The sequence below is a fragment of the Pipistrellus kuhlii genome, unplaced genomic scaffold (genome assembly GCF_014108245.1).
Source record: "Pipistrellus kuhlii isolate mPipKuh1 unplaced genomic scaffold, mPipKuh1.p scaffold_m20_p_11, whole genome shotgun sequence".
NCBI lineage: Eukaryota > Metazoa > Chordata > Mammalia > Chiroptera > Vespertilionidae > Pipistrellus > Pipistrellus kuhlii.
This window is the reverse complement of record NW_023425416.1, coordinates 21221922-21235419: the sequence shown is the minus strand read 5'-3', so window position 1 is coordinate 21235419 and position 13498 is coordinate 21221922. Positions and strand designations below refer to the sequence as shown.

The 13498-nt window shown below is 42.2% G+C and overlaps 1 protein-coding gene across 1 annotated transcript in view; it reads left to right on the top strand.

Moving 5' to 3' along the window:
- The window catches only part of TAMM41 (TAM41 mitochondrial translocator assembly and maintenance homolog), a 70334-nt gene extending 57129 nt beyond the window's left edge, over positions 1-13205 (top strand). The window contains exon 8 of the mRNA XM_045579188.1: positions 12911-13205. Coding sequence (XP_045435144.1) covers positions 12911-12990 — 80 coding nt within the window. The 3' untranslated portion in view covers positions 12991-13205. The remainder of the gene's footprint in view (positions 1-12910) is intronic.
- Positions 13206-13498: the final 293 nt, after the last annotated feature.

The window sequence follows — 13498 nt, the reverse complement described above, 5'->3', positions numbered from 1 at the left end:
TCTGCAAGAGGCCTGAATGAGTGATGTGCTTTGGGGTGGAGAGGGAGTTCCGGCTCACCTCGTAGGAAACACGGGCCGGTGGTGGGAAGCACAGTTCCACTTTCCAGCCCAGCCCGTGTTGAGGACCTGACTCTTCTTGAAGTCTAAAGATACCTTCTGCCTCAGTTAAAAGTCTCAATTCCCTTGCCCTCTGTTTTGAGAGAACTTCTGGATAGTCCAGTCTTTTTACTTTCATTCTTCCTTTGTTCTAACCTAGGAGTCCGTAAACCATGGTCTTTCCGACAAGTCCACTCTGCCTGGTTTTGTAAATAAAGCTGTGTTAGGACACATCCAGGCTTATCCATTTAAGTATTGTCTGATCTGCTTTCAGACCACTAGTCTAGCAGCAGAGCCGAGAAGTTGTGAGGAAGATCCTATTTTAGCAAGGCCAAAAATATTTACAGGTTGGCCCTTCATAGAATTTGCCAACCTCTTAATGCATCTACCTGGTTGCCCCCAAAGTAATCTCCTAAATCTCAGATCCAATCTCACTATTTTTCTGCTTTAAAAAATATATATCAAAATCCACATTGTAGCCCTAGCCGGTTTGGCTCAGAGGATAGAGTGTCGGCCTGCAGGCTGAAGTGGTTCGCTTCTGTCAAAGGGCACATTCCTTGGTGGCAGGCTCCCGGCCCTGGTCAGGGCACATGCATGAGGCAACCAAGTGATGTGTGCCTCTCACATTGGTGTTTCTCTCTGTCTCTCCCTGTCCTTTCCACTCTCTAAAAATCAATGGGAAAAATATCCTTGGGTAAGGCTTAAAAAAAAAAAAAAATTCCACACTGTGAATAGAAGCTCCTTAATGTGGCTCTGCACAGCCTGCCCCACACTCCCTTCCATCCTTACTTTGCACCCTCCATGTCAGCTCAGGCTGTGCCTGATGCCTAAATGCCTTTCTGTTTTCTTCCTCTGCCAAACGTCTAACCGTTCTATAACACCAAACGTAAAGGTCACCTCTCCTGTGAACCCTTCCTCGATGCCCAGGAGAGTTCATTCCTCCTTCCTCTGTGCTCCCACAGCTCTGTAGACAAACAACTGCTGTTGTATCGACCATATGGGATTGCAATGATGTGTTTATGTGTTTGTATTCCCCACTAGAGAGTGAGCTACTAGAGATCAAGGACCTTGTCTCACTGCCTTGCTGCCCCTGCCAAAAATGTGGATGAATCATCTGGATGATAAGTGAAGTCTGAAACAGATTTTTAAAAAATATATCTTATTGATTTTTTTTATAGAGAGGAAGGGAGAGGGATAGAAAGTTAGAAACATCGATGAGAGAGAAACATTGATCAGCTGCGTCCTGCACACCCCCCACTGGGGATGTGCCCACAACCAAGGTACATGTCCTTGACCGTAATCGAACCCGAGACCCTTGAGTTCGCAGGCCGACGCTGTATTCACTGAGCCAAACCAATTTCAGCTGAAACAGATTTTTATAAAAATGCCTGGAACCTTATCTGTACCACCTCTCACGATTGACTGTCTTGTTTTTTCTCTCTGTGCTTCTGGTAGCTGAAATATCCTAGGTACTCAGAAGATGTCTAATGAGTGAGTGTGTAACTAGATAGCATACATATTGTTTTTATTCTAGTATCAAAATATAGTAAACACATTGTCACATTGATAAATGTACTTTATCATCAAGTACATTCAGAACTTTTTTTTTAATATATTTTTTTATTGATTTTTTTTACAGAGAGGAAGGGAGAGATATAGAGAGCTAGAAACGTCGATGAGAGAGAAACATCGGCCAGCTGCCTCCTGCACACCCCCCACTGGGGATATACCCGCAACTCAGGTACATGCCCTTAACCAGAATTGAACCCGGGACCTTTCAGTCCACAGACCGACGCTCTACCCCTGAGCCAAACCGGTTTCAGCAGAACTTTTAAAAATAACCTCCCTCCCTCCAAAGAAGACATACAAATGGCCAATAAGCACATGAAGAGATACTCAACATCATTAGCCATTAGAGCAATGCAAATGAAAACCATGATGAGTTACCACTTCACACCCACTGGAGTGACCTTAATAAAAAAGACAGATAACATGTGTCGGTGAGGATGTGGAGTAATTGGAACACTCTTACATTGCTGGCAGGAATAGCACATGGTGCAGATGCTGTAGAAAACAGTTTAATAGTCCCACAGAGTTATCCTATGACCCAGCAATTCCACTCCTGAGTACCCAAGAGAAATGAAAACATAATGCTCACACAAAAACATATATAGCTATATTCATAGCAACAGTATTCATAATAGCAAAACAGTAGAAACAAATGTCCATTGACTGGTAAATGGATAAATAAAATGTGATATAATCCACACAATGAAATATTATTCAGCCTTTAAAAAAAGAATGTAATTCTGATTCGTGCTACAAAATGGATGAACTTTAAAAACATTATGCTCCAGGAAAGAAGCCAGTCCTAAAAGGCCACATAGGTATGATTACATTTATATAAAATGTACAGAATAGGCGAATTATAGAGAGAGAAAGTAGAGGAGTAGTGGTCTACTTTTAGTGGGGGCGGGGTGGGGAAAGAAATGAGCAGTAACTGCTAATGGGTAGGGAGTTTCTTTTAAGGATAATGAAATGTTCTGGAATTAGGTAGTGGCAGTGGTTGTAAAACTGTGAATATGCTAAAATAATTGAACTGCCCTAACCGGCCTGGCTAAGTGAATAGAGCATCAGCCTGAGGACTCAAGGGTTCCAGGATCCATTCAGGTCAAGGGCATGTAGCTTGGTTGTGGACACATCCCCAGTAGGGGGTGTGCAGGAGGCAGCTGATTGGTGTTTCTCTCTCATCAATGTTTCAAACTCTCCCTCTTCCTTCCTCTCTGTAAAAAATCAATAAAATATATTTAAAATAAAATAATTGAGCTGCATACTTTAAATGGGTTAAGTCTATGGTATGTTGATTATAAGTGTTTTAAAAGAAAGTATGCCACATTGAATAAGAGCTAAAACCTGTGAGTTCACCCTAGCCAGTTTTGCTCAGTGGATAGAGTGTCAGCCTGTGAACTGAAGGGTCCCAGGCTTGATTCCAGTCAAGGGAATATACTTGGTTGCAAGCTCATATGCGGGAGGCAACCAATGGATGTTTCTCCCTCTCTGTCTCTCCTTCCCAACTCCCCCCCCCCCTCCACACACACATACTCTCTCCCTCTCTCTCTCTCTAAAAAAATCAATGGGGAAAAATATCCTCCGGTGAGGATTAACAACAAAATCTGTGAATTCTACCAATTCAATATCCTGGTTGGGAAATCGTAATATAGTTTTGCAAGATGTTTCCCCTGGGCCAAACCGGGTAAAAGTGACATGGGATCTCTATTATTTATTATAACTGCACGTGTATACATTTCTTACCTTCTTTGAGTCTCAATTTCACTATCTGCAGAAAGAAAATTGTGGAAGCTTCTCCATAGAGTTATTGTGAAGGGTAGAATTACATGAACAGCTAATTCATGTAAAAGGCTCAGTAGAATACCTGCCCTGATAGTAAGGACTCAATAAGTGGTAGTTATGATGATGACGATAATACCAGGGATGGTGATTTATACCGCTGTCCTTAACGTATGTTTGTAGGGGACTGGGGTTGGTGGTAAAAGCCTTGAGCCCACTAGGTTCCTGGGTCCACTTGATAATGGATTTGTACTTAACCAGAACCAGAGAAAAGACTCCTATTGTCAGTTCTGCTAGAGGAACAATCAGAGAACAAAGGCCTGGTTACATTGGCGGCTCAAGCTAATATTATTTGAAATGAAAGCTATAAAAACACTGTGGAAAAACCCCAGTAGGGACAAGGCCAGCTAAGGTTTGCATCCTGAGGTCAGCTAGTGGTTGGCTGAGTCACGAAGCATTTCATACTAATCGTGATCTTACAACAACTGTATTTCCCTTGCTAAAACTCAGGATACCTATGCTAAAAAAGAAAAAAACACACCAAAAAACTGTTCTTTAAAAATGTGTGTGATTTGTGGTGTCTTAGATACGAAGAGGCTTATATACAACTTAAGTTTGGTTATCCATTTCCTCAGTCACCTTTATTTTTAAAAAGTAAGATTATATCTTTGGAAACTCAGCACACACCTGAGCATTAAGGTTGTGTAACCTTGGGGATAACTTTGAAACAGCTCTGCAGGCACTTCACTGAGCACCGAGGATGCCAAACAGTCCCAGTCCTCAGGCACGCACAGTGCTGAACCTATACAACGTAAAGACAAAAACACAACAGCAATAGCAACACACACACACAAAATAGGGATCTGTAGTAAATAAAAAACAGTGACGCTGTGACTGTTTTATCCTACTATGCAAAGATAATAGTGGAACAAAAATTACTATGAAGGTCATCTTCATGTGACTGATACTTGAAAAGTATTGTTTTAGAAAAACAGTGAAACAGTAGATATAGTGCTGATATACTAGGCAATATAAAGATTAGAAATAAAAACATATGGCCCTGATTAGATAGCTCAGTTGATTGGAGCATCGTCCTGATACACCAAGTTTGTGGGGTCAGTCCCCAGTGAGGGAACATACAAGAAGCAACCAGTGAGTGCATAAATAAGTGGAACAACAAAAACAACAACCAACAATAAAAGCTAAATAAATGGAACAACAATTAGATGTCTCCATCCCTCCCTTCCTCCCTCCCTCTCTCTCAAATTAACAAATTAACAACAAAATTTTAAAAATCCTCACCTGAGGATATTTTTCCATTGATTTTCAGAGGGAAAGACAGAAATATTGATGTGAGAGAATTACATAGATTGGTTGCCTCCAGCATTCATCTCAACCAGGGCCTAGGCCATGGAGGAGCCTGCAACCGAGGTACATGACCTTGACCAGAATCGAACCCAGGACCCTTTAGTCTACAGGCCAACACTCTATCCACTAGCCAAACTGGCTAGGGCAATACAATTTTTAATTAAAAAAAAAAAAAAAAGGATCTGGGTTTTGGTACAGGTTCTGCAACTTACCCTTTGTGTGATGTTAGCCAAGTCACTTAACCTCTCTGTGAGTTTCCTCATCTGCAAGAAATAAGTAATAAAGCCTACCTCACTGTTTGATTGTGAAATTAAGTCAGAGAAGTAAAGTTTATTCAAATAGGAGGTAACATTATAGGAAATTATAGATAATGTTCTCAGTTGTGGGCTATTTGCAAACAACCCAGGATCCCAGAATTGTACAATATTATATCTGTGTTTACTTTTCATATTTTAGGCCAAAGTTAGAGTAGGAAGTAAAAATTCCAGGACAATAGAAGGAGACCACTAACGTATTCATGCCTTCGTGTTTTGTCTTCTGAGAGCTTTAGGGCCTTTATGTGGTAAAAGAGAAATTTGTGTCTATGCTGGGAGGGCAAATGCTCCTCAATTAGTAATGAGTGCTTGGAGTGCTGGGTAAGGAGGGTGATGCAGCAGGTCAAGGCGTTAAAGGAGAGTTCTCTGACTGATTGTGATATTTATCATGAGCACAGGATAGGTAAGAATTGGGTGTTCACTGATCTTACAATTCTAAAGAGAGGGCCGCTGAGTTAGCTTGGTGGGAGGGGAGAAGAGGGATTATGATGCATCTAGAAGACAGCAATGGGAATCTAAGGTTAAGACACTCAAAAAACATGAACTGAGCACCCAATTTTTGTGCAAGGCACTAGTGATGGGGCAGTAAACAGGGCTGCATTCCTCAGGATTCCAAATAAGAGTCAGTTGACTAAGGTTAAAATCCTGCCTCTACAACTTGAACGATGACTGTGGGCAAGCGTGCAAGTCAGTGGTGTAAACACTTATAATGCCATCTAACAAGTGCAGAGGATCAGGGAGGCTTCTGGTCAAGATGGTGTCATAAAGTCATGCTTTGAGGTTTTCCCTGCTCCAAATATATAAAATTATAGATAAAGTATTAAAAGAGGGAGAGAAAACCATAGCTACAGTATATATATATATATATATATATATATATATATATATATCTGTGGAGAAGACATGAAACACATACATAAGTGATAAATAGGCTACTGGGCTCTAGGTGGAGAGACAGGCAGAGGTGGCCACGAATTGGGCTTTTGTGTAGTAACAGGAATGGCAAGGGCACTATAAAGGCCACACTTAGGCCCTCTGCTGGAAATCAGGGGCTGGGGAAGTGTGTTCTCTTTGTTCACACATGCACAAGAACATACACGTTCACGCACTCATATACCTTCTACTTATGAAAGGAGGCCGAGAAACCTGAAACTGTCAGCTATTTAGACTTACGGCTTAAAAATGTACTAGAGGTCTGTTGCGTGAAGATTCATGCAATAAGCCCTTCCTTCCCCTGGCTTCCGGCACCCGAGACCCAGGCCTTCACTCCTGCTAGAGTCTGCCTTCTTAATCTTCGCTGTGGCTGGAGTGCCTCTCCTATAAATCTCTTCGCCCCCTGCCCTCTCTCTCATAGCAGGGGTACTGCCCCGCCCAGCCACTCCACACCTGGAGCCATTATGCCCTTCTAGTTTGCATATTCCCTCCTGATTGGCTCTAATTTGCATATTCCCTCCTGGGTGTCATGGAGGTACAGTCAATTTGCATCTTTCTCTTTGATTAGTGTAGATGTTCCCTGGGAGATGGAGAAGCCAAGACCTGGACAAGCCTTTTCAGTGACTTGGTGCCTAAATTTGCATTTCTTCTATATGGGTGGAGAGCCCAATACAGGATAGGTACTTAAGTCACCAATATCATACTTAATTCTGAATTAGGAGCCTGAGGGAGTGGATGGAGGCAACCAGAAACTGCTGGACAGGGAAGAAAGCAATGCAGCAGAGAGACTAGGGAGATCAAAATGGGAAATGTGCCCTCGAAATGAATGTGCAAACCGGAATCCCAAAGCCTATCAGCAAAAATCAATGCAAAAACAGAGAGCCAAACAAAATCAGCAATCAAGAGATAAATTCATTCCTGGTAAAATGGATATAATAAAACAATCAAACTTTAAGATAATTATGTTCACAGTCCTCTTAAGGATAAAGGGAGAAATAGCATCTATTTTTTATAAAAGGGGACGACATTTGAAAATGAAAGTGGCATGTCAATTATTTCTCAACGAAACTGGAAAAATAGTAAAAAATGGGAAGCAATAAAAATAAATAAATACAAAAAAGAAGCAAACACTGGAAATGAAAAAGTAAAATCATTGTGTTAAAAAAGGAAAGGAAAGAAAGCTACTAACTCAGTTGGTGATTGAACTCAGGAGAAACGTTGAGTTGCTTTTAGGATTATGGGAGTAACCAGGAAGTCTTTAGCATGTCTTGCAATGTATACTCAATAGCTGCTGGGTTAATGCCAGAAATGGCAGTAGTCTGGCATCCAGGAGTGGGTAATTGCTTGCATTAGAGGGACAAAAGCAAGCTTTTTGTTTGAAGGTATACTATTTCCTTAAATTGAAAAACTTTCAGAGAGAGCAGCAACTTGCCCATCCAGAATGACTACATTTGTATGTTCTGGAAATATTGTTATTAGATCCCTCATCGTACTGTGGTTTTTCCTGCTGAGGAATGCTTTCTTCAACCTGATTTATAAAAAATAAAAAATAAATAAAAAAATTTGTCTAGATGCTTAAACCTGGAAGGTGGAGGAGCTGGGGTGAGGTGGGAGAAATTAATGTTTCTTGAATGACACACTGCACTTGTTTTTCCAGACAGTTTCTCATTAATCTACATACCAATTCTGGCATTCAGGTGTTTTTATTCCCATGATGCAATAAGAAAACGGAGGCTCCAAAGTTTAAAGTCGTTCAATCAGATTTTCCCAGGAGGTAGTGATACGGGAATTTGAACCCATGTCTGCCCATTCCATTGCTCTTTCCTCTCCAAAATAGAGACTGTGCCACATTTATGTTTGTATTCCCAGTGCCTAGGACAGTGTTTGGCACATGAAAGATGCCTAATAAGTGTGTTCCAAAAGAATGAACGCCCCATTGATCAACCTCTGAGCTCCTAAATGGGCAATCACTCCTTTTACCTAACCACTGCAGAAGGGAAGTAAGTGATATTGAGCATATGCAGGTGAATCCCTTGCCAAATATTTTTCAGTGAGAAAGATGAGCTGCAATTGCTTTTTTCCATCATTACTTCCTTTAATCTTACCAAATCTTGTTAATTCTTGATCTTAAATGTTTCTCAAACCCATTTACTTGTCCTCATCCCCACCACCTCAATCCTAGTCCAAGACACCTGTATTTCTTATCTCCACAACTATGGTAGCCTCTCACCCGGTCTGCCCATTTCTCCTTTTGCCTTCCTTCCATCCATTCCCTATGCTGCAGCTAGGAGAGTCTGTTCATTCCACTCCCTGCTCAAAAAAATCCTTGAATGTTTGTTCCTATTGCCCTTAAAAAACAAAAAGCCCTGAAGACCCTCACATCATTTCTGCAGAGACGCATCCTCTGCCCTCTTGAGACTGAGTTGGGACCCCTGTTGTAGGCTTCCATGGCTCTCCGTACCCCTCCTTTACAAACTCCTAATAGAACTCTAATTGTTTCTTTAAAAAGAAAATGTTTGTATTGGTTTTAGAAAGAGAGGGAGGGAGAGGGACAGAGAGACAGAAACATCAATGAGAGAGAAACATCCATTGGCTTCCTCCTGCACAGTTCCCTGCAACAGCCTTACTGGGGATTGGGCCTGCAACCTGGGCATGTGCCCTGACTGGGAATCACACCAGTGACTTCTTGGTTCATGGGTTGATGCACAACCCCTGAGCCACACTGGCCAGTCTCTGTTTCTTAAATGTTCCCTTTTCCAACTAGATTCAGTTTCTAACTCACTGGGACCATATTATTCTTTTAAAGGTTTTTTTTGTTTTTGTTTTTTAGTTTTTTTTATTGGTTTTAGAGAGAGAGAAAGAGAGAGACATCAACTTTGTCATTCCACTTATTTATGCATTCATTGATTGCTTCTTGCATGTGCCCTGACCAGGGATCAAACCCAAAATCTTGGCATATCAAGACGATGCTTTAACCAACTGAGCTACCTGACGAGGGCAGGCCACATCATTCTTATTCACCAACATATCCTGAGCACCTATTCAGTGAATACACATATAAGAGACTTAATGAATACTGGTGCACACTGTCTGCATGAATGATTTCCACACTGCACTAACGAGGTGACATGCCCAGTGATTGAAGGGAAGTGGCACAGAATTGCTTCTAAATTGCAGAATCAGAGCAAAGATTAAACATCCCTGTGATTTACTTCGGCGTGACTTTTAGACGGGGAGCTCCTGATGTTCTGAAGAATAAGTTAAAAAGCATTGTCATTTTGCTGTCTGCGGCCGGCAGTTAATCAAGCCCCAGTGGGGCCTGATTTCCCATACAGGGAATAAACAAGGTGACATCATGGTCACACACTCCCGAGGGATTGCGCAAGCTGTTGGCTCTGCGTGCTGGTTGGAAGCGTCTGTCCTTGCTGTCTGGGCTGCTAATCATCTTTGATTCTATAGGTCTCCAGGGATGGGTGACACACTTCAGTGTGCCGGTTCCTTTGCCTCCCTGTGACCCTGGGGATCTAGCCTGCCCTTCTGAGGGGATGGCCTCCACTGCAACCCCAGAGTTCCAGGAGAATAGCACTTGCTGGTTTCCAAGCCCTGAATATACTCAGAATCTCCCCTCACTTTAATTTCAACGTAACAGCAGGGGTGTGGAACCTTATTCCTGCCAGGAGCCATTTGGGTATTTATATCATCATTTGTGGCCATACAAAATTATCAGCTTAAAAATTAGCTTGCTATATTTGGTCAAACATTTAATTAACTCACCCCTAATTCCTTGGCAGGGCCAGACCAAATGATTTTATGTGCCTCACGTGGCCTGTAGGCCATCCCTGCTCTAGCACATCAAGGTTCTAAAACTTTCCTGCGTATTCTCTTTCTCTTTTGATCATGGATCTTATGCTTATTGAAGAAAGGAGATAGATTGATAACTACCATTTCCCAATACACACACACACACACACACACACACACACAAACAGATTCCAGTTTAAGTGATCTGGGCAAGCTATTTAGCCTCTTTATGCTTCATTGTTTTCTGTAAAATAGCAATTAACAATAGTAACTACTTCATAGGATGTTGGCAGAGGTCAACTAATACATGTACAGAGTTATAATAGTTCCCGGCAAATAGGTAAATAGGTAACCACTAAGTGTTAACTACTACTATCACATGTATTTTTCTGAAAGGAAATGTGGTCTATTTGAAAAGACATGGGCTTTGACATCGGGGAGACCAGATTTTTATCTTGGCTCTATCAACTACTGTTACTTCAGGAAAGTTATTTTACTTCTCAAAATCTTGATTTGGGCATATATAGGAGAGTGATTAATGCCACTGACCCCCAAGAATAATAGTGACTATTAACCAAGAGACTACACTACATGGAAAGCACCTAGTGAAAGCCAGGCACAGAGGAGCCACCCAGTAAGTGATAGCTTCTGCCTGTTACTCTGCATGGAAAATGCATCACGCCCAATACATAATAAATGAGAACTGCAGTCAAGTTAACCAGTGAGAAGAGGTCTAGGAAGAAGGAAAAGGCAATGCTAACAGATACTGTTAGAAGCATCCCACAGTGGCTGCTCAATGACTGTAGAATTAGAACAACACTTATTGAGTATCTCAAGAATAAGAAAGCGAGCTAACATTTATTGGGTGTCTATGTGCCAGACACTTTAAATAAGTCCACTTTACTGATAATAAGAGAGACTAAGTGGTTGCGAAGGTATCACAGTAAAGCTGGAGTTTTATTTTTTAATTTTTATTTTAAAATTTTATTTAATATTTTATTGATGTTTCACAGAAAGGAAGAGAGAGGGATAGAGAGTTAGAAACATCAATGAGAGAGAAACATCGATCAGCTGCCTCCAGCACACCCCCCACCGGGGATGTGCCTGCAACCAAGGTGCATGCCCTTGACTGGAATCGAACCTGGGACCCTTCAGTCCGCAGACTGACACTCGATCCACTGGGCCAAACCGGTTTCGGCTAAAGCTGGAGTTTTAATCCAGGACTGTGTGATACCCAAAATGGCTTTTCTCCCTATTATGTAATATTTAAACATCTAATGCTTGTCATAAAGATGAATAGACAGTAAGTAGCCAGGAGAATGGCAGGAGAGAATTCCACCCACTGTTTTATGGGGTGGAATTATTGCAGGCAGTATTGGAGAATCATAGATGAGGAGACACTTACAGGAGGGCAACAGTCCATTCCAGACAAGGTGAGAGAGAAGGTGGGAGAGGTGTGTGGGTGGAGAGTCTTTTGCAGCACAGTGACCCCTTAACAGTGAGGCGAGGGGTACATCACAAGCAGCCTTAGGTTGGCCATCAAGTGCACATCAGTCACAGGGTCACATGAATAGACCCTTCTCTCCAGTTCCAGGTGAATGTTCTCACCTGACAGTACCAGAGTGCTGAGAGTACTCACAGCCATTCTCATCTGACCACCCACCCTCCTGAGTAAGTGAGACGTGTCCTCTGACCACCGTGCTGTCCTCTCACAGTTCCTGGGAAACAAAACCTCTCCATTTCACTTTTCTGTTCTTTCTTGCCCCCCCAGCTCCTCAATCCCATTAGTCCTTTTCCCTTCCTTTCCCCTCCCAAGAGCCCACTCTTCCTAGTTTCTTCTTGGATCCATTGGGAGAGAGCAGTGGCTCGGAACTATTATTCTTATGGGAGAGGCATGCACAATTTCCAGACTTTTCACAAAACAGTGATGGTGGCCCTCTGCATATCTCCTAGGTGTTATTATGCCGAGTCTCATCTCTTTCTGTTTCTGAATCCCATTCTCAGGGCTTCCTTTTGTTATCTCAGTTTAGGCATCTGCCAGGGCCAGGAAGGAGGGTGGGCTGGGGAGGTTGTGAATTCAGTCTTTCCCAGGTTCATCTGGGGCAGTCTTACAGTTAAGCAAGTTCACTGGTGGTAGGGCCAGAAAAGCACAGTTGAGGGGACAGGACACTTTGATTCATGGTAACTTCTCTGTGATGGAATTGATTTGCATTGAACACAACTGTAAATAAAAAGAAAGAAATTGCTGAAACAGGAGAAATCTGCTAGCACAGTGGTCGGCAAGCTCATTAGTCAACAGAGCCAAATATCAACAGTACAACGATTGAAATTTCTTTTGAGAGCCCAATGTTTTATTATTATTTTTTTAAATATATTTTATTGATTTTGTACAGAGAGGAAGGGAGAGAGATAGTTAGAAACATCGATGAGAGAGAGTCATTGATCAGTTGCCTCTTGCACACCCCCTACTGGGGATATGCCCGCAACCAAGGTACATGCCCTTGACCGGAATCGAACCCGGGTCCCTTCAGTCCCCAAGCCGATGCTCTATCCATCGAGCCAAACCGGTCCCGGCGAGAGCCCAATGTTTTAAACTTAAACTTTTCTAATGCCACTTCTTCAAAATAGACTGGCCCAGGCCGTGGTATTCTGTGGAAGAGCCACACTCCAGGGGCCAAAGAGCCGCATGTGCCTCCCGAGCCGCAGTTTGCCGTCCACAGTGGCCAGCAGATTCTGGTGAAGTGTAATGACAATGGATAGACTTGTCTATATCTTATCTATGTCGGTCAGAGTTGCACAGAATTCAGGGACTCTCCTGGGAAGACCCTAATCATTGTAAAACAAAGGAAACGGGCTTTGGTGGCTGGGACCCAGATCCTATATTTATAGAAACATAGGATTCCAGTTTCCAGGTTTGTGGTCAAAAGATTTTGGAGACAGATTTAGGTTTAAGCCCTAGTTCCACCATTTACTGACTGTGTGACAAGAAATGTGTTTAAGAAATCTTTGCTCAGCTGTAAACATGAATGCAATGAAATCTGCTTCCTCAGGTGCTGAGGGTCAAACAATAATACCGATATGGCCATGCCGAGCAGCACACCCTGCAGGCTCTCATGCGGTAGCAAAATGACTGCCACGAGCTCAAGTCTCACACTCTCCATCATCTATCACACCGTTTAGATGACCCATGTGATAGCTCCCACAGGAGAGAAAGCTTGCAAAAATGTCATTTTCTGTTTCTTTCTTTCTCTTATCACTTTGTTGCTGCATGTAAAAGTACAAAACACATAAATAACATTATCATGAGACATTCTAATTTCTTTGAGGCTGAAGAGTGGGATTCTAGTGTTTGAAATGTGAATACTGAGTAGATGCATTTTTTAATTTTTTTAAATTATATTTTTTATTGATTTTTTACAGAGAGGAAGAGAGAGGGATAGAGAGTTAGAAATGTCGATGAGAGAGAAACATCGACCAGCCGCCTCTTGCACACCCCCTCCAGGGGATGTGCCCGCAACCAAGGTACATGCCCTTGACCAGAATCGAACCCGGGACCTTTCAGTCCGCAGGCCTACACTCTATCCACTGAGCCAAACCGGTTTTGGCTGCATTTTTAAATTTTATTGAAGTCTAATTTA